A 21,361-nucleotide genomic window follows, 5' to 3' on the forward strand; every position below is an offset into this window, starting at 1 on the left:
TATCTGAAATGTAAATACAAAAAATGTAAAAAAAGAAAAAAAGTGTAATTTTTGTGAATGTTGCAAATCCACCTGTGACTGGAAAAATTACAACTCCTTCTGATGTCCTGCTTCGGATATTGAAACTTGTGCATTTAATGTGAGAATGACCTTTTCTACTTGCAGATCTATAATGGTGCGTTGTCAACAGACTCCACAGAGGAAAACTGTCTCGTATCAAATATTTGTCAGTAAAGCTAAAGTGAGGAACTGCTCATTAGACAAGTTCATTGTTGTTGTTTTTTTCTAAACTCAGGTTCTGCTAAATTATAAAGGGGAAGAAAAAACCAAACCCTCTTTCCAAAAAGAATCGCAATTAAGTTGAAAAAGGAATAGGCACCCTGCACTGGTCTAAACTTTTTTTTTATTATTTTTTATTTAAAAAAAACCAGTATGTCTAAAATAAATGTATAAAGTAGACCTACTAGCTGAAAATGTTCTTGTTACGCATCTTCTTTCTGTGAAGGAATGCCCTTTCTCTGTGGAAATCATGCCATTTTATTCTGGATAAACCCCAAAGCATCATTTAGTGCGAATGACTGCTGGGATTCTTTGACTGGAAAAGGTAACAAGTTAGTGACTTTGACACTGCAGGTATTATAATTAATTCCATTTTCATGGTTTGCTATTGAATCATTTTTCACATTGTTCTGTAATATACTGTTAGATTAAACACATTGTACTAAGATTGTTTAATGAAATTGTAAGCGTTGCAGTTCTAAATATACATGTTTTAAAAAGAAATCCAACTTCTCTGCTGCTGTGACTTCTCCTCTTTTCCTTTCGTTTAAAGGAGTGATTGTTTCATCCGTTTTAGCTACTTCAGCTACTTTAACGGAAAACTATTTTCTAAAATGAAGTAAGGGGACCTACTTAGAACAGCGGTCTGAAGCGTGTGCTCTTCGGCTATCTGACGGGGTTGCCGCTTTCTGGGAAAGAGCTGCCCGGTCTCCGCAGGGGAGCAGCCTCGGGGCTGCCGCTTCTCGGCTTTCGAGTGGCCCCGCTGCCACCATCGAAGCGCGCCGACAGGCGCGGCCCGCCGCCTGGGCTTCGGCACTCGTTCACGCTCCCGCTTTGGCCCCCCTGGATCCTCTCACGGCCGGGAGCCGCGGGCCCAACGGCGCTACCCTGACAAGAGACGACGACGGCCGAATTCGCCAACAACGGCCCTGGCTGCAGCGGCCAGGTGACGGCACGGCCTGCGCCAAGGAGCGCGTGCGGGCAAGGGGAGACCGAGAACGCCGGACGCGCTTCATCGCGGGGCCCGCCCGTCTTTCCGGCAGCGATTCCCCTCCTCTACCGCGTAACGCCGGAGGGGAGGGCCGGCCTCTGCGGCGCGCTCCCCGCCCGCCGCGCTGCCGGCGGCTCCGCCCGCTACCGGCGGCTCCGCCCGCCACCGACCGCCCGGCCCGGCCCGGCCCCGCCCACGGCGGGAAGCCACCGCCGCCTCCTCGCCGAGCGCACGCGCGGGGCCGCCGCGCGCCCGCCCCTGCGTCGCCGCCGTTGTTCCGTGGCTACGCCTGCCGGCAGCGGTTCCACGCGCTCCCCACGTGGGGCCGCCGCCGCCATGAAGTTCGCGTACCGGGTGAGTGCCCGGCGGCGGGCGCCCGCGTGGGACGGCGGCCCCTGCCTTCCTCTCCCTGCTCCTTTAACCGGCCACTGCTTTTTTCCTTCCCCCTCCTCCCCTCGCAGTTCTCCGGCCTGCTGGGCACCGTGTACCGCCGCGGGAACCTCAGCTTCACCCGCGATGGCAGCGCCCTCATCAGCCCCGTCGGGAACAGGATCTCCGTCTTCGACCTGAAGAAGTAAGCGAGCCCCAGCCTCTGCCCCCTCCCTCCCCCCTCAGGCCCGCCGGCCTAGCACTCCGCCAGCCTCTGCCCGGGCCGCCTGCCGGCGGGGGGGAGGGGAGAAGGGCCTGGTACTGCCGGCACGTTTTTTTGGGGGGTGGGAGTAAAGCTCGCAGGGGGTTGTGGAGCCCGGCCCGAGGGCGGCACGGGGGCAGCCAAGTCCGCGTTGTCCACAGTGCGCGGGGGAGGAGAACGGTGCAGCCCGCACCGCCGGCTCCCGCAGTCCTACGTGAAAGGACGAGCGCGCTGCGGGGCGTGGGGGTGCAGCTGGCACGGGCTGGGGTTCTCAAAAATGGTTTGCCTTCCCAAAATGTCCTGAAAAGTTTCCGGCTTAGCGTTGAAAGGTAGAAGCCTGCCTAGTAGAATAACTCTCGAGGTGTTGCACGGTGCAGGTTTTCTGTACGTAGGTCTGTGGGGAGAATAGCATAAGTAGTATGTAAAGATGTGTTTTAGAAACAAAGGGGGAAAAAATGGCTTGGATTTGATTTAGTCATATAGTTTCTTTGTGTGCTTCTGTCTTGTACTGTCTCTCATACACGGCAAAGCCTAGACTGTCATCTGCCTTTTCCTATAGGCCAGAGTTGTGATTGATGCCCATTATAAGGATTCTGGTCAGGAGCCTATCTCTTACGTAGTTGGTGTTTATGGGATTGTGGCAGCTAAAGAAAGTCGTGGGGGTTTTACATCTAAGTTGTTTCAGTGCCTTTAACATAGGTATCAAACCATATTTTACTGATGCCAAAGATGACTATTATTTCTACATCCTTGTACCCAATTCACCGTTTTATCTTTTTCTTGCAGTAATAAGTGTGAGACATTCCCGTTGGCTACACGGCTTAATATTGTGTGCGTGGGGCTCTCTCCAGATGGAAGTCTTGCCATACTAATTGATGAAGGTACTTTCGTAAAGGAGGCATTTATTTCATAAAAGAATGAAATAAAAATACAGGCTGAAGAGGAAAGTCTGTATTGCTAGGTATTCAACCTTAACACAAATTACAAGTGCTCTGCTTTGAAAATTATGTTAGAATTTCAGGGGAAGGTGTCTTTATTTACAGCACTTAAAAATAACTTATTTACAGAATTTAGCAAGTGACTTGTAATTTTGATTGTATGTTTCTTCTTAATAACGTTACGCACACTGTCTTGAAAAGTTTCTGAGGAGGTACTTTTTTTTTTTTTCTTCCTTTTTTTTCTCCTCCCCTCTTTAAGGAAAGAAGCTAAGCTTGCTAGGGTTGTGGTTTCTTTGGGAACTGGATTATTTCCATGATCCTTCTTTTTCTGTCCTTACAGAGGGAGCTGCCTTGCTTGTCAGTTTGATCGGTAAATGTGTGATACATCACTTTTATTTTCACAAGCCAGTTCACAGTGTCAGCTTTTCCCCTGATGGCAAGTAAGTAAAATGTGCATGCTTTAGTACAAACCAACAGAAATTACCCCATAAACTCGTTGTAATTATTAAGACGTTCTGACCAGTCTGGAGATGATACCTATTGATTAACATAGGGGAGATTTTTTGCTGATCAGAGTCACTTTATCTGTAAAGTTGAGAGGGAAAGGAAGGAGGAAAAGCAAAGCCTTGGAAGCAGATACTAGCTGGAAAGTTGCCTGTCACAGATGTTGTCTGTCTATGGTGGAACTCTTAGAAACATAGAAGATTTGCTGTGAGTCTTCGCTGTCCTTACGTATCGTGGGTAAGGTGAAAGAGCCCACGGGAGGGACAATCAGTGCTTCAGAGTTGCACGATGGCACTCGTGGCAATGCAGCTTCACTGCTGACTTGGGTTAGTCTAAGACAACTGCGCTACTGAAAGAGGCAGTTCTCTGAATCAAGTGCCTCTTTTCACGTCCCTTGACTGCATGGTCACTGCATGGTGACAGAAATGTTAGAGGTGTCAGAAGGGTGAGAGGAAAAAGTGCGGAGTTTGCCTTTTGGCGGCATTCCTCAGTTGGATTGACTTAAAGTGGTCATGAATGAGATTTTGCTTGATTTTGCTTGAAAGTTGGAGTCACAGTTCTGTGTTAGGGAATTGTACTGGCAACAGGACCAGATCAGAGGATATGTGTAACAGGGATGCAGATGCTTTGTGTTTGTGAAAGTGGCCAATATATGGAGGTGAAGAGAGGTTGAAATAGAATATCCTGTTTTGAATATTTGAACTTTTCCTTCCGTTGTGAGAATTAGAGAATAAATATTTCATTATTCAACTTAAGTGATTTTTCCTGAAGGTCTTCTGTTTTATAATGCGTTAGGTATACCTGCGTTCATGAAGCTGGAGGATAGTATCAATCTGCAAATAACTTTCTGTTTTTAATTCAAAAGCAGTCCATATTTATCACTTCAGTAACGCAGAAACCTTTTTAATATTGTCTTGTTTTGTTGTATTGCAGTCTGTACTGAAAAATTGTTTGCTTTAACAGCTTTGTGTGCAATTATACTTTTTCCCCCCATATGACAGGAAATTTGTAATTACAAAAGACAATGTTGCTCTTATGTACCATGCTCCTGGGAGGAAACGAGAATTTAATGCGTTTGTTCTGGACAAAACTTATTACGGTCCATATGATGAAACAACTTGTATCGACTGGACTGATGATTCCAAGTGAGTTGTTAAACTAAAGCACTGTCTACCTGCTCACATTGTTAATATTTGTATGCATGTTACAGTCCATTTTCTTTGGCCTGAAATATTGTACTAGCTTTAAAAATTCTTTTTGGCTCTTCTGTTTCTAATTCTATCTTGAATTAAAAAAATACTATAATTAGGCAGACCAGAAAGTATAAAATATGCATGTGTTAGGGATCAACAATGCATTCTTGCTTAAAAATGCCTAGTGATCAATAAAAGGAACATATCTCAGGAATGTGAGCATGGTTGACCTTTTGAATGTGTTTAATCCCATCTACCTTTGCTAGAGTTGCCAACCTCAGTTTACAACTGTTGTGTGTAAAGTGGTGACTGGTGTCTTCCCATTCAGAACGTTCTCCACCCAGTGAAGAGTTTTGCAAACCAGTGTTCTAATTCAAATTGCCTTTTCTTTTGTAGGTGTTTTGCAGTAGGGAGCAAGGACATGTCTACATGGGTGTTTGGAGCAGAACGATGGGCAAACTTGATCTACTACTCGCTTGGAGGGCATAAGGATATAATAGTAGCCTGCTTTTTTGAAGAGAACAGTCTAGATGTATGTATAATCACACAACATTCTTGAATTTTAATATTAAAATAGTTGAAGCAGAATCTTACCTGTAGGTAAGGATGCTGACTATTTTGATAATATCTCAGAATTTAGAAAATGCGTAAGTAGTATGTCTCTCGGCTCCTCTGCTGTGATCAGGAGTTTACAATTCCGTGAACATTTGAAGAAGTAAACTTTAAAAGCAGAGTAAGTTATTTAAAATTGCTCCTCCAAAAAGTTATAGTTGTAAATATGAAAAAAAAAAAATTAGCTGTAATGCCAACTGGTAACCAAATTGCCTTTGGTCTTTTCAAAATTTCTCTGAGGGCAGGTAGAGTAAATCACCAGTTTCTCAGGACAAGAGAATTTTCCAGATCAAAGCACTTTGAATTCCAGAGGTCGAAGTAATACATTATCCTAGAGTGCAGACTTGCTAACCTTTCTGCAATTCTATATTCGTAACAAGACAGCAGAGTACAAAACATAGGTATTACATGATAATCGTATGTTTGTGTTTGTATTCTAGCTGTACACAATTAGCCAGGATGCAGCTCTCTGTGTGTGGCAGTGTGATACAGAGCTCGATGGTTTGAAGCCCATGCCCCCTAAAGATGCAGCTAGGGAAGAGAATGCAGAAAAAAATGATGAAGAGTTTCTTGAAGAACCGAAGGGTGAAGAAATTCGTGGGAAAGCCAATCCAAATGAGCAAGAGACTAGAGATAAGGTTAAATATTCACGTGTTGCAAAGTAAGTGATTTTCAGTTTTCCAAAGACAGAGTTGTTATGGGGATTTACTATATTGGGCTTTTTTTCACCCCTTATCACTCATGCAAAGCAGTATAAAACTCTGCCCAGGATTTAGTAATTTACTATAGATACCATTTTAAATAGTTTCAGTAGAACACCTTTTTGTCATATCTTGACTATATGAAGGGCGATACCCTTCACCTTCAGAATAACAAGTCAGTGTAATTTTAGTAATATAAGAAATACTGACTTATGGTGTATGTTTTAGTGTTTGAAACTCAAAAAGTGTAAGGAGATCATTAGTACAGTATCCTCTAAGTATAGAGGAGAAGAGATTGGTTGACTTCAAGAGGTGCCAGCAACGTTTGATAAAGATAGCTCATCAGCCTCTCTGGTAAACTACTTGGAGATGCCTTCCTGAAGGATCTCCCTATCTGTCCACATCAAAGGAGACTTCTATTACAAAGAATAATCCAGTTTTAAGATAGTCACAGCATTTAGCTTTGCTTGAAGAAGGATAACATTCATAGGCAATCTTTTGTCAGTGGAGTGAGGGAGAGACAGAATGCATGTAGGGGCCAGTTGGGAACACCTGACATCAGGCTTCTGTTCTCAGTTTTTCTGACTGTAAAGGAAGCATAAAGAAAGTACCCTACCCCAACCCAGGTTGGAATTAGCCTCAGGGAACATCACTACCAGACTGAAGGAATTTGGAGTGTACAACTCTTGGATAATGTTCAGATGCTCTTTTATTTGATCGTCATGTGGTGCTTATCTGTTTAGTTCCAGTAAGAGAGATAGCTACAAAGAAACTGCAGAAACCTTCTTCACCAGGTGTATAATATTTATGACTATTGCTTCAATTCCTTCCTCTGTAAGATGACTCACGTATAGGATAACCAGTGAATTCATGAGTCACCCGTATTGGTATTAGATGGTTGAAAGGAAATGCACAACGCGTTCCTCTGAGGTTAACTTTTAGTCCCTTTCATTGCATGTGATCAAGTGTCACTTTTGATAATCAGATTACTGTAGCAGCTGTAAACATTGAGGAAAAGAAGAGAATTGGCTAGCTATGTAAAGTACATATATTTAGCAATTCCTGGAACTACTGCTTTTTAGTTTTATTGTAGGATACCTTGATGAAAATATTTGACCTATATTGAAATGCAACTATAACAGCATCCTTTTCTTCTGCATTGTTTGCTTTATTTCTTACTTCTTTGATGCCAGGTATTTTTTCAATAAAGAGGGAGACTTTAATAACCTGACATCTGCAGCTTATCACAAGAAAACACACCTTTTAGTCACTGGTTTTGCCTCTGGAATCTTTCACCTCCATGAGCTTCCAGATTTCAATCTGATCCACTCCTTGAGGTGAGCTATGGGATTGTGGTTGTTTTTTGGTTTGGTTTTGTGTGTGGGGTTGGTTTGTTTGTTTGGCTGAGAACACACTACGTTTAGTAGTGAAGGATGAGTAATCAGAGCACAAAAATCTTAAACATGAGTATCTATTTAGTATTGTAATTTCTGGAAGGGCAGAATCATATTTAGACTTAAAATACCGTACAACTCCATTCCATAGCTTATTATGGAAAAGTGAGGTCTGAATTAGGAACTCCTGAGTAGTTAGTTGTCGGCTATAGATTTCTTCAATGCTTTGGACTTCATGTTGTCAGTTTCTTTGTAGAAGATAAAGATAGTATCTGAAAATAAAAGTTCTGTATATGTAAAATTATCTGTAAATTGTTGGTAAGTTGAAAAATAAAACCATAATTCTTTTCCATGGCTGCATGGTGCAAGCTAAAGAATGCATAATTTCCCTGTATAAATAAAATACTACTTTTTTTTTTTTTTTTAATTGAATGTGGGGAGTTTTACTTGGTGCTGGCAAGTATGTCTTTGGGATGTAGATAGTCTCTCTTCATTCCGAATAAGGCAGTATTGTCTGTTTGATGTTTTTGACTATAGTAAAGGAAAGAACATGTATGCTGCTTTTGATGTTACAGTGATACAGAAATTCAGTAAAGTCGTCAAAGACTTGCTTGAACAGAGGAAATAAACCCTAGATTTGAAGTTTTATCACAGAAGGCATGAAAACACAAGTTTGTTTATTGGGTAATTCTCTTATTTCAGTATTTCAGACCAAAGGATAGCCTCGATTTCTATCAACTGTACTGGTGACTGGATTGCCTTTGGATGTTCAGGTTTGTAAATTTTTTTGGTCTCTGTGTGTTTTGTGGCTTGCATTTGCAGAGTCTCATCATTGTGTTCATAATTCTGGTTAATTCTTCTCATGTGTTTATAGGTTTGGGTCAGCTCCTGGTGTGGGAATGGCAAAGCGAGTCCTACGTGCTGAAGCAGCAGGGACATTTCAACAGCATGGTTTCGTTAGCATATTCTCCAGATGGACAATACATAGTAACTGGAGGGGAGGATGGGAAAGTAAGTGATACAGTGTCACTGAAATATGAACTTAAGTCTTAATAACATAGTAAGCAGCTTGAATTTCCGTTTCATGTAGAAAGCTCTGTTAGTGTAACCAATACATATTTTTCTTAATATAAAGTAATAATTTTTTGTCCTCGCTTAAATGTTTTGATTTTTCTCTCTAGAGCACGTATATATTTTGATTTGCTGTTACTAGTATCCTCTGCAAATTGCATCACATATGCTTTTTAGCAGATCATTTTTTAATTATTATAGTTGCAGTCACCATAAACACGAAAAGATCTAATTCATCAAATGTTAATTTATGTATGCAGTCACCGTAAACACAAAAATATCTAATTCATCAAATATTAATTTATGTATGCTTGTAGTGTTTCCATGATACTTTGGGATGAATGAATGTCAGCGAATTCATGCCCTTTTAATAAGTGGCTTTGATGCAAAATTAATTTCAAATTATTTATGAAAGTGCAATTCCTAAACAGATTTTTCTGAAATGTACCATTGCAGAAGCTTGCTATTTAAAAGAAAAATTAGCTTCTCTCCTCATGGTTGACTTGTATTGAAGTGGTAGGCTAGGTGTACGTGTACTTTTTTTTTTTAAAGATGTTTTGTGGAGTAATCCCACAATCTCTTGGCACATCAATGGGACAAAGATAGTATCTTGTTTCCTATCAAAACTTCTGAATGTCAGAAAAAAGACCTGCCACTTCATGGTTTCTGCCATTCAGATTTAAAATTGGCCAAACCCCAGAAGTCTCAAACTGTAGGTAGCTAAACGCATAACATTTTTGTTTGAAAAAAGATTGAAATAACATCTTAATTGTAACTTCTGGAATGGCTTCGCAGTTGGTTTTGAATTTGACACTTGTCTTATTAGTGGACAGTCCAAAGCTTGGGAGCCTGAGATGCTCACCAAGTGCTACAGCTTTCCTTGAAAATTAGCTTTGTTTTAAATTTTTTTTGTGTCTCTCTCCACTTAGATTTTCATGTGGTATATGTGTCTTTAGGGGTTTAATGATAAGCTCTGGCCCTGTTTGTCTCATTTGCACAGAATTCCTCACTGATGGTACTGAAAGTCCTTTATGCTCTTGCAGAGTTTTAGGACTAACTTTTCTTTACTCTTCTGCTGCCTTACCCTTACTTCCTCTCTGAACTGATGATGGAGGTGCTAAGAAGGCTTTTCTTGTCTCTCTTGCAGGTGAAAGTGTGGAACACTTCAAGCAGCTTTTGTTTTGTCACTTTTACAGAACATACCAGTGGTGTAACTGCTGTGACTTTTACTTCCAACGGTTATGTCATTTTGAGTGCTTCCCTAGATGGAACAGTGCGTGCCTTTGATCTACACAGGTAACTCTTTATAAAGCTTTTGTGTCTCATTTAGTCTTAAGCTTTCACCCCCCAAAATACAGCAAGCTGCTGATTGCTTGTTTCGGGTTGAAGTTGCACAAATGTGAGTACTGCTTTATTGATTTTTGGTTCAGCCTTTGATTCAAATTTAGATAGTAATTAGGAATCCTGTCACTTCATCCAGTTTCTGTAAAGAAATTCTGGAAGAACTTTTCTCAGAGAAGCTGGAAATCCATTAAGATCATTGTCTGGCTCTACTACTCAAATGGGGAGAAGGCATCCGTCTAACAGAACGTTTGCCATAGTTTTAGTGGTTGAGCCATTGTAATACAACTGTGTACAGAACTGGATGTGTAAACAAGCCCGTGTTTTCTAAAGAATGAACGTACGCTATGTAATAGAAGAAAGCTCTTCTGTTTGAGTATTTTTGTCTGTTACTTCTGCAGAGTTAATAGTACCTTTTTTGAGTCTTGGAATCATGCTAAGGCATTGCATCTAATTTTATACGAAGAATATTTTTTCTGTGGATAGCTTAAAAGACTTTACAAGTAAAATTAAATCCTTTTTTAAATATGTTCGTAAAACACGTTTAAATCTACCTAAAATGTTCTCATAATTTATTTTCACGTTTACAACAGGTACCGCAATTTCCGTACCTTTACATCTCCACGACCAAGTCAGTTCTCTTGTTTAGCTGTGGACTCCAGTGGTGAGATTGTGTCAGCTGGTTCCCAGGATTCCTTTGAAATATTCATCTGGTCAATGCAGAGTGGAAGACTGCTGGATGTAAGGACCTACAATGTTGGAGGGCTTGAATTTAACACATGATACAGATCGTGATGATACTAAGTAACTTTGGGATTAGTCGGAGGGTTTTAATACAACATGAAGTGTTTTGTTATATTCAAGAACTGGAGCTACACTATGTTATTCTCAGCAATTTTTGATTTATTGCATGGAGGCCATCCTGGATTTGAGTGAGAAATCGTTTTTAGAATTTTTGAGTAATGAGCTCTTCCTAGCTGATGAAGTAACATCAGTATTGCCGAGCTAACACATGGGCATGTGAGTCTTTCCTCCAGTAGTTATTCAGAGATGTTCTTTTCTATATATTTTCTGCAGGTAATGAAGAAATTGTACGTGCTGTCCTAAGATCGATACAGATTTCATGGACAGTTTTGCTGGAGCAGAGCAGGGACATGATTTCTTGTGTAGCAGGTTTTTATTGTGTAGGGCGAGAAAACTATTAAGTTAAATCCCCACTGTCTTGCTGCTAGTTTGAAATGCATTCTCTTGAGAGTAGATGTAATAAAGGAGGGACACTACTTCTGAGCAAATCAAGCTCACTTGCTAGTTCCAATTCTTAAGCATAGTGTACACCTTGCACAAGTAGATGAACTCAGCGATTCCTGTGTTTAATTTGGCATAGCTGTTGAATACAGATAACTAATAGTAACTCAGCATATACTTGAGTGGCTCTCCAGAGTTTTGAGTTTAGTTTCTTTCCTTGATTTCTTCTGAGAGGAGTAGGAGCTCCATGCCATAAGAATCATGTATTATTCACAGTTTTTATTAGTGTTTTTTCTTAAATGTTTTCAGCTGAATTCTCAGAGCAATGACTTGCTTTTTCATAGTTGGTCTGATTGTTCTGATAAGAAGGCGGGAAAAAAACACACCGTGTTCCTAAGTCTTGGTCTCTAAAGAGACTATATGTGTGCGTAAGAGTGGCTAGCACTTCTGTGAATTTTTTTAAAACTTCTGAAAATAAAAAGTTGAGAATCACTGATATGTATCATGCTACATGTCCAAAAGTGACCTCAAGCATGTGTGGACAAGTTAGGCATGGTTTCATTGTTACATTTAGAGTTTACTGAATGCAGACTACATGTATTTCAGTTTCTTTCACCTAATTCCATTTTATCTTTTCTTCTTTTATTAGGTCTTATCAGGTCATGAGGGCCCCATCAGCAGTTTGTCCTTTAACCCAATGAAATGTGTTCTAGCTAGTGCCTCTTGGGATAAAACTGTCAAGTTATGGGATATGTTAGACAGCTGGAGAACTAAGGAGACACTAATATTGAACTCGGATGGTAACCTTTATTTCATCTTATATCAAATATAAAAATATCAAAATATTTCAAGAATGAACAACAGAACGTGTCAAATACAGCAAGCCTCATTCTTGGTAATGAAAACCAAAAGTTGAGATAGTTCTCTATAGTACTTAGCAGTGCAAGAAATCTTTTATATTTAATACTAGCTCTAGCTTTATGATTAGCCGAACATTTGTATGTTGTCCAGAGAAGACGTACAGTCATACTTGTTACTCTTAAGCTTTTTCTGATAGTTGAGATAAGATCCTAGAAAAATATAGGGTATTTTCTTAGGAAAAGATCTGACTGCATTTTTAACTGTTAATTAAATTCTTTGCAGTTCTTGTTGTTGCTTTCCGGCCTGACGGCAAGGAGCTTGCAGTTGCTGCTTTGAATGGACAGATAACATTTTGGGATCATGAAAATGCAGTGCAAACTGGCTCAATTGAGGGAAGGCATGATCTTCAGATGGGAAGGAAGGAGCTTGATAAAATTACTGCCAAACAAGCAGCCAAGGGAAAGTAAGTAAATGAGATCGCAGTGAAAAGAGGGTGCCACACTGGCTTTTGCTTTTGAATTGTTTCTTTCCATTTGGTTTTTACGTGAAGATTTCAGAGTGCATCTGCTGTTCAAATATTTTGGTTCTGATGTTGGATTTTAAAAGACTGCCTGACTTGACATCTGGATGGATCCTTGTTGTCTTTTGCTGTGTTCACCCACTGATCAGCATCATTCTGAGCATCTGTTCTTTTTCGTCAGTTATAAACGTGGGTTGCCAGCATAATATTAAGCTTCTCGTGACAAGTTGTTCATTGGCCAAATGTGATAGGTTTTTGAGTGGATATCTTATTACGTAGGTACTAGTATGTAACTACTGGTATGTAGAAACTGTTACATTTTTTAAAAAAAGTAAATACGCTGTGGGTTTTATTACATGTTACTAGTCATGTGAAGTAATGTTTAAAGGCAAGTTGAATTTGTGTACTGTCAAAAAGCATAATATAGAAGTCATGTGTTTCATTTTTCTCTTTTTCCCTTGAGTCTCTTTTTTTTTTCTGTATTGCTCCCCCTCAAAACAAAATGAAAAAAGGAAACAATGACTTTTTGGGAAAAGAAAAAAAAAAGTATTTTTTTGGTGATGAGCTCTCAACCATGTCTTTAAAACATGCCATGACGTTGGCTTTTCTCTAGCTCTTCTGACCATCCTTAGTGTTGTGTAGGGTGTAGTTGAGAGCTCATTCATTGAGCTGCGACTCAGAATCAGAAGTATGGAAGTACTTCAAAAAGCTGTTGAAGTTCTAAATTGTTTGTGATTCATAGTAAAGCACCAAGTACTTGTTTGTGGTAAATGGTTTTGTGTGTTAAGTACATATTGTGTGAATGAAGATCTCCACTTTTTCCATGGAATGGTCTGTGTCTTCACACTGTACTCATGTCTTTTAGCTCAGATGTGGCAGTGAAATTAACTACTTTCTCTTTTTCTTTACTAGATCTTTTACTACTCTGTGTTACTCGGCAGATGGTCAGTCTGTTTTGGCGGGTGGATTGTCAAAATTTGTCTGTATATATAATGTCAAGGAACAGATTCTTATGAAAAAATTTGAAATCTCATGCAACTTTTCTTTAGATGCAATGGAGGTATGTGACCACAGAGGTCAGGTTTTTTCATTTCCCCTCTCCACCCCCAATACTTTGTTTTGGTGTAACATCTCATTTAAGTGGGATTCATGAATGTTTTGTTAAGCATGGGTTCATTTTCTTGGTTTTGTGCGGGAGAGTGCTAAGGAAATACTTCTCGGGAAACAAAATTAATTCCTGACATGCAGCTAGCTAGAGTCTTGCCAGATTGCAGTGTGTTTGTATTGAATGAGCAGAACTCTTAAGCATAGTTAAGTCAGTTGGCACTTAAAATTGAAGAGAAAATATGAAAATTTAAATGATCAATATTTTGTACTAAGCTAACTTTCCCTGGGTGTCAGTTGCTTGTGTTAGCAAAGAGATAAAGGATTTTATTGAGGACGCAGAACATCATCACTGACCTTTACAAACTTGGTTTCTGAACGTTGCCAAATGCAAAATTAAATTCCTTTAAAAGTAAAATGAATGATGAAAAGCATCAGAAGGTAAAAATTCCAGTAACCTTTCTTAACATCCCCTTACCTGGAAGAATGATGATTGTTCCAGTGTTCGTGTCGGGCTGTATTTGACTGTGGTTCCAAGTATATTTCTTTGACAGCAGTGGTTTGTGAAGCAGCCTTCGTTTCTCTGCTGCCCTCTGTTGTGCTAGCATAGCTCAGCATGTGGCTTAAAAAGGATACCAGAAGTGTGCCAACTGGAAAAGAATCCTGGAGGGGGTGGGTGTTTAAAAATGGGGGGCAGGGAGGTCCCTAAAACATTATTTGCATAGCTGTGTGGCTACACAGCCCTTACATTAGCATGGTACAGTTATGGAGGGGGAGGGAGGGTAGGGCTGCATCTGAGGAAATAGTGCATCTCTTAAGTAGAACAACAATATAATAATGTGAAACCGCAGTCTAAACTGAGTTGTGCTGTTCTGAGGCCTTAAGAGTGAAGCAGTCTGATTCTCATCCGCGGTCGGACACTGCTGCCTGCTGTTGTGAAATTGACAGTTTTCTCCATGATTTTGGAGAAACTTTTGGAAGAAAGTGCAAAGAAATAATCACTAGATAACTGCTGAATGTTATGGAGAATTTTCAGCTAATACAGATGTTTGAGAGGAGATTCAGTGCAGTGAATGGAACTTACATGTTTTTCTAGGAGTACTTAGATCGGAGAAAAATGACGGAATTTGGCAGCATGGCTCTGATCGATGAAGGGGCTGGAGGTGAAGATGGTGTTGCCATTCCTCTTCCTGGAGTAAAAAGAGGTACGGCTTTTGGCTTTGCCGTCTTGTTACTAGTTTTATGTGGATCAAAATCTTTGACGTAGAGTCGATACCAGATGAGAAGGGTTTGAATTGTTCAGCTCAGTTTTAAAGTTAGTATTACCTGAACGTTCTGTAGCTGCAGGGATCTGTTACACGAGTTGTATGGGTGGGTCCTTTTGCATAGTAGAAGCGACAGGAAACGGGAGGTACTGTGGTCTCCTGGGTATGGAACCCAGCAGTCCTGATTTCATTTTCAAAGAGCAAAATTCAGTCCCACCACTTATTTTAGCTGTAAGATTTCTTGGACATGGACTGTCCTTTACTCACCTTGTCTTTAACTCTGCCAGGTTTTGGCATGTTACGCGTTATTCTTCAGCATAATGATAACAGCATAGTTAGAGTTGATAGCTAGACTGTGAACTTTTGGTAAATCACTTCTAAACTTCTTTTTTAGGTGACATGAGTTACCGACACTTTAAACCAGAAATAAGAGTAACTTGCCTGCGATTCTCTCCTACAGGTGAGTATTGACAATTAATGTAGGATTTTTTTTTTTATTCCATATAAAACAAGCAAAAGAGTAGAGCATTAGAGGAGTAATAATGAAGTACAAATGCCTTGGAGATGGTCTCTCCAGATGTTATACAATGCTGCTAGGTTTCTAGTCTAGTTTCCTGTTCAGTGGATAATTAGGAAACTTAAGTGTACATCACTGTCAGCTGGTGGTTTTTACAAGCATCGTCATTGCTGACAGGTCCATCAATGATGCATGGTTTTCAGTCTTAGCCACTCTTGTAAGCAGTGAAGAGTCATCTTGTTTCTATCCTAGAAAACCCAGCTTTGTTCTTAAATATTGTTACTTCTCTTCTAGGACGAAGCTGGGCAGCCACCACCACAGAGGGTCTTCTTATCTATTCACTGGACTCTGGGCTAATTTTTGATCCTTTTGAGCTGGATATTGATGTCACACCCAGCAATATACGCAAAACACTGCATCAGAAGGACTACACTATGGCTATCATCATGGCCTTCAAGCTGAATGAGAAGAAATTAATTCAGGAGGTCATAGAGGCTGTACCTAGCAATGAAAGTAAGTGGATCTTCCATGAAATTTGACTGAGCTAGCTGTTAGCAGAGATGTGTAAGCCAAATAAGTTGAAGTGTAAAGGGCAGAATTTAGCTCGGGGCGGGGCAGGGAGGGGAGTTACAACATTGATATTTAAGGACTTTACTGTAGCTGAAGACTAAAGAGGAAGGGATAGTCTTCTGTAAAAAAAGTAGGCTCTTCGGTGTTAACTTATGTTTTAATTTTACTGCATGTTCATCGAGTGACTTTTGAACATGGAATTTGATCAGGTCTGGATATGCAGGTAAAGTTTTTTGGATGTCAGTTCTCAGAAGCAGCCGATGTTAGAGGGGCACAGCAAATTTAACATGAGTTAGCAGTGTGCCTGCATGATTCAGGCAGTCAACTGGATGCTGGGCTGTACTACCAAGGATGTAGTTGGCAGTTTGAGAAAAGCAATCAGTGCTCTTTATCGAGCACTTGTGAGAGCACATCAGGAGTACCGTGCATAGTTTTGGGCTCGCCAGTACGAGAAAGACATTGATAGTCTGGAGCATCTGATGGAGGGCTTGGAAAATGATTGGAGGGCCAGAGTGCATGACAGCTGAGGAGAGGCTTAAGAGAGCTGGGTTTGTTCAGTCTTTAGAAGAGAAGGGGAATATTTTTACTGTCTTCAGGTGCCTAACGGGATGTTAGAAAAAAGGCAGAACCAGACCTGGAGTTGCACAATGATATGACAAGAGGCAACAGACCTCTCGCAGCATGGGAAATTCCAACTAGATATTAAAAACAATAAATATGTTGGGGGTTGTCAAGTACTGCAGCATGTTGACAAGGGAGGTAGTGGAGTCTCCATCCGTGGAAGTGTTCAGCACTCAACTGGATAAAGCTCTGTGCCAGCTGCTCTAAATTAGTCTTGCTTTGGACTGCCAAAATTTGGAGCAACTCTGCAACTGTCAGCCCTTTGAAGTTCTGATGATTTTTGTTCCTTTACTTACAGTGTTTGTGAAATTCATCCTTCTAAACAAATGTAAATATGGTCCTTATAGAGGGTTGTGTTCGCACAAACCAAACAGATTATTAGTTAAGTGCCAAACTCTTTTTAACAAGAGACAGATGCTTTCACAGTTGTGACATGTCAAGAGACAAAAGAAACAGGTAAGATGTCGCTCAGCTTTGGAGGACATATACCGAAGTCATTCTTTAGCCCCCTTTCATCATTTTGGTAACTAATGTGCACATTCATTAGCTATAGATGGTAGACACGACCTTAAAAATAAACTTTCAGTAGTGTATTCTACTTAACTTCATAACTTCATTAACAGTTCTGTCATAGTAACTCTAAAGTATATTTTCTTACCTTTACCTCAGTGTTGTTGCCCCAGTAAAAAGTATTTATTTCCTTCCAGTGTTTCACGTGTAACAAATAAAAATTCCTTTTATCTAGTCAAAACATGCTCGAGTCTGAAATCAGATGTGTTGCAAGGCAACCGCTTTGTAGGGTTTTCTTACCTTATTCCCTAGGTAGCAAGCCTGATAATTACGCATGTCAGGGTAAACCACCTTTTGCATACCTGCGTTGGCATAATGGTGTTTGCCTCTGTCTGGCAAAACTTAGTTCTCTTTTACTGAAGTTAACCAAAACTCCATGTACCCAGGCAACGCTGGGTAAATAGGCAGGTGCCAAAACCTCAGAAGCAGAGGATGAGGCATGGAAATTTCAGGCGTTGTAATCCACTGTTAACAGAATGAATGTGTGCCTGTTTCTTTAAAAGCAGAAAACTTTTTTTCACTGTTGAATGTTACGTAGGCCAGTTGGGCTGCAGAAAATAGGAGTTGATTATTTTTGAGAGTTTATATATAATGAGGTCATCATAGTTACATGTGAGATTATTTTGAATGCTTATAAATCGCGCTGCTTTGTGCTGCGCAATTACTAACAGCATTCAGACACTTCCTCTGTGAGCAGGCGACTTTGCTATCTTGACAAGTAGCCTTTATTGCCTCTGATTATTATGCCTAACTAGTTCCACTGAATACAGAAATTCGTATGAAGTCAGAAGCAACTTCAATAAAGTCTAGTTACACCGAAAGAGGAGGAAAGGATGGAAGTAAAAGTTCTGAAGGAGAGAAGGTGGGGAGAGTATTCTGGTAGGAGGAAGAACTTGGGGAGGGGGGGAGTTAAGTTCTTGCTTTTAAATACAGTAGTGATTGGAAGGCTCAAAGAGGAAAGACTTGCCTCCTGAGAGACTGTGGTACTGTACCCTGAAATACAATATTAAATATCAAATAGTTTCCAAGAGGGTGCTTTCTTCTCCTTCCCTATATGCTTTCCTATGGTCTCTTTCATGTTATTCCAGATAGTAATCCAACTCTGATGTCTGTGGGCTTTTTTTCTCTTTTTGCACAGTTGATGTTGTCTGTTCATCACTCCCAGACCTGTACGTGGAGAAAGTATTGGAGTTCCTGGCCTCTGCATTTGAGATATCTTGTCATTTAGAGTTCTATCTTATTTGGGCTCATAAGTTGCTCATGCTGCATGGGCAGAAACTGAAAACAAGGTGAGATATTGTGAAAGTCAAAAAGCTGACAAGCATTTTAAAATACCTGTCGGTTTGAGGTTTTTAATTAACAGTTACCGACATTCTAGATAGATGCATATACAACAATTAAAACTACTTAATTTACATTTATTACATGTATATTTAAGAAATATTACTTAAATATTTACATTTATTTATAAAATTTACATTTTAATTTAATACATCTTCTTACAACTTAATACAATTGGAATGCATAATAGGATTTGTGAGGATAAATTGCAAAAACATTTTTAAAATATTACAGGTAAAACTGCATAGCTTGCTTACCCTATAAATGCATAAAGATTTCAAGAGTGATAGGATTTTGGCAATTGTGTTTTTAAACAATTACGCATATTAAATATAACTGAAAGATAATGTGCAGGTACTGACTGCATTTTGTAGATTTATCTTGTGATTACAGCATGCACTTTTAGCTTGTTAGTATTCTGCTTTCCTACATAGTTCTTTACAACTACACGTGCCTGCCATATGAATTATATTCAGCCCACCCACAGTATTGAGTTTATGAACTTTTGGGAACAAAAATAGGCAAATTTACAAATTTAAAATAGGCTAAGTGAGAGGCAATCTGAGAGGGAGTCCTGCAGGTTAAAGAAACAGTGCATTGTGTAACTCCTTCCTTGCTTCAACATGGGTATTAATGTTTTAGTTACTGAAATGACTGGAACAAATTTTCTCCTTTTGTTGCTGATAAAGTAGAAAAGGATGATTTAAAACAAACTATTCCTTGTTCAGAAAGTATTGTAGTAGCTGGAAGGAACTGTCATCATTACAGCAAGCAGAATTAGTTCTTCAAGCTGCATTGTGACATTAGGAAAAAAAAATATTTCTGGCAATAATATTACTTGTATTGAGTATAACCATTGGGGGCAGAGTCAAAAGCAAAAAGTTTTTGTTTATTTACTATTATCTTAAAACGATCATGTTTAAAAGTTAGCATGTATGCTTGTTAAAATTTTGAGAATATAGAAAAGTTCTAGCTATCCATATGTAAATATAAATTGCACTGCAAGTTGCATGTTTTCTCCGTTCAAGGTCAGTGAAGCTGCTCCCTGTGATTCAGTTCCTTCAGAAAAGCATCCAACGTCATTTTGAAGATGTTTCCAAACTGTATGTATTGTTACATTTAAAAGCTTAAATCAAAACCCTGCACAAAAGCGTGGAGTAATTTGGGGGATGATAACGTGGTATTGGAACTTTCGAGACAGTCTTCTTTTAAGAGAAAAATGGAATCTTGTTTCTAACATGTTGCTATTTATTTTTACAGCTGCGAATGGAATATCTACAATATTAAATACGCATTGGCCGTTTCACAACAGCGGGGCATGAAACGTCTGGCAGAAGAAACATTGGTAGATGAAGACGACTTGGATTCTGACAGTGATTATCTTATGCAAGAAGTTCATAAAGACAATCTTAGTTCCTAGTTACTCTTCATGGGAGGGAGAAAACCTAAGATAAAGTAATTTTATGCAGTGGTATTCACTGAGAGTGAGTGGCCCTCATAGTGGCATATTTTAACTCTTTTTAACAGTGTGGATGGAGTTACATGTGAGTTATAGAAGTGGGTGAAATGTAGGATAGACAGAGTGCCATCCGTGGTGTATTTGGTGTACCCTTTGGCCATAACAGCTTGACAGCACTGATTTCTTGATTCATTGATATCTTTTTTTTACTCTTCCTGATTTCAAGTAACACAAAAATGTAGTCTTATATCAGTGAAGTCAGAAATATGACTGGAAGAAGTGCATTTTTTATGACAAATGCATTGTACATAGACTAAGTATTGTGAGTTATTTGTAATGCAGTCTTGTCATACTTTGTGATGGACTTTTTTTTTAATCCTTTTTTACGTCATTCTTAATTGGAGGTCTACATATTGCTCTCAACTTGTTTCAAATGTTGTTTTAATTGGTTTTACTATGTACATATTACTGGAACACTGTTAGGAATAAATGGACCCATTTTTCTTAGTTCTATAGCTTCCAAACCTGATGAAGTTTCAATAATGAGGATAAATGATATACCTGTAACAACGAATATGGGAAAAAAAGTTTACTGTGCTATGTAACTTCTGCAGGGGTTTAATTAATTAATCTGAGATACTGCAGTAAAATTTTTTTTGGAAATTGTTAACTCAATCTAACTTAAACTGTAAGAGAACGTGTTACAAATGTTTCTTTCTCTCATGAAAGCCCTTTCTTGTCTTGTTTTTTTAAAATGTTTTTATTAACATTTGAAAATCTGAAACTTTTGGTTTCCTTGCTTTTGTGAATTGGCATGAGAATTGGCTAATAGCAACAGTGAGGTACTGAACAGAAAGAACTAGATCCATGCTTGTGATGCTTTCAAGCCACATGTTGAAAGGGCTTTGTTAATGAAGATACTGCAAATATTAATAATGAGCTAGAATTGATTTTTTCAGTGTATTCTTTTGGATTTGTTTTCTGGTCTCTTTCCACTCTTGGAAGAGAGGAGAGGTATGAATATTAAAAACTGCTGAAGAAAAAACAAAGTCCAAAATACAGAGTGGGCACATATAGTCGGTTTGTAGAATTTCATTATACAAAATAAATATGCACTTGCCACTTGAATAAAACATAGCAAAGTGATTTGTTTTGTTTTTCTTATGGTAAAATGTTTAAAAATATCTCCGGTTGCTGGTCCAGTTCATGGTTGTGCCAGTGTTTCAGGGTCTCGGAGGGGTGAAGGAGTAGCTGGGTGGGCTGGAGCAGTGCTCGCGGAAGATGCTGTGTGTTACTGCGTTGGGATTTGGAATTGCTTGTCATTCTCCACCCCTCTGCCACCTCCTCCTACCGTGGCAGAAAGTAGGCTTTCTGCCCTAGGTAGAAGGGAGGCATGGGTGGGTAGGGAAGAAGTATCATAGAATCATAGAATGGTTTGGGTTGGAAGGGACCTTTAAAGGTCATCTAGCCCAACCCCCCTGCCGTGGGCAGGGACATCTTCAACTAGATCAGGTTGCTCAGAGCCCCGTCCAGCCTGAATAGTGAAGTAGTGCAGGAAAAAGAAAAATCCGTCTTGGGATCCTTGTAAAACTGAAGTGCTTAAACTAACGTGAAAAACATGATCGTGTTACCT

At 39.6% G+C, this 21,361-nt stretch overlaps 1 protein-coding gene across 1 annotated transcript; it reads left to right on the forward strand.

Annotated features, from left to right (window-relative positions):
* The first annotated feature begins 1,561 nt into the window (after window positions 1–1,561).
* PWP2 (PWP2 small subunit processome component) lies at window positions 1,562–20,868 on the forward strand. Its single transcript, XM_076354922.1, has 21 exons — window positions 1,562–1,624; window positions 1,732–1,844; window positions 2,688–2,782; window positions 3,180–3,279; window positions 4,345–4,488; window positions 4,933–5,068; window positions 5,589–5,809; window positions 7,043–7,186; window positions 7,946–8,016; window positions 8,118–8,254; window positions 9,462–9,610; window positions 10,249–10,396; window positions 11,550–11,700; window positions 12,044–12,224; window positions 13,194–13,341; window positions 14,482–14,590; window positions 15,045–15,110; window positions 15,462–15,680; window positions 18,067–18,217; window positions 19,298–19,372; window positions 19,530–20,868. Exons 1-21 carry the CDS (start codon window positions 1,607–1,609, stop codon window positions 19,687–19,689), a joined length of 2,736 nt encoding a protein of 911 aa, XP_076211037.1. The 5' UTR covers window positions 1,562–1,606; the 3' UTR covers window positions 19,690–20,868.
* The last annotated feature ends 493 nt before the right edge of the window (window positions 20,869–21,361 follow it).

This window comes from Aptenodytes patagonicus, chromosome 1 (assembly GCF_965638725.1).
Source record: "Aptenodytes patagonicus chromosome 1, bAptPat1.pri.cur, whole genome shotgun sequence".
Taxonomy (NCBI): domain Eukaryota; kingdom Metazoa; phylum Chordata; class Aves; order Sphenisciformes; family Spheniscidae; genus Aptenodytes; species Aptenodytes patagonicus.

What these genes read in the sequence shown, in the direction of transcription:
- PWP2 (XM_076354922.1), top strand. An exon ending in TTGAAGAGAACAGTCTAGAT is followed by an intron (nt 5,069 to 5,588) that starts GTATGTATAATC and finishes TTTGTATTCTAG; the next exon opens with CTGTACACAATTAGCCAGGA. An exon ending in GGGCAGAAACTGAAAACAAG is followed by an intron (nt 18,218 to 19,297) that starts GTGAGATATTGT and finishes TCTCCGTTCAAG; the next exon opens with GTCAGTGAAGCTGCTCCCTG.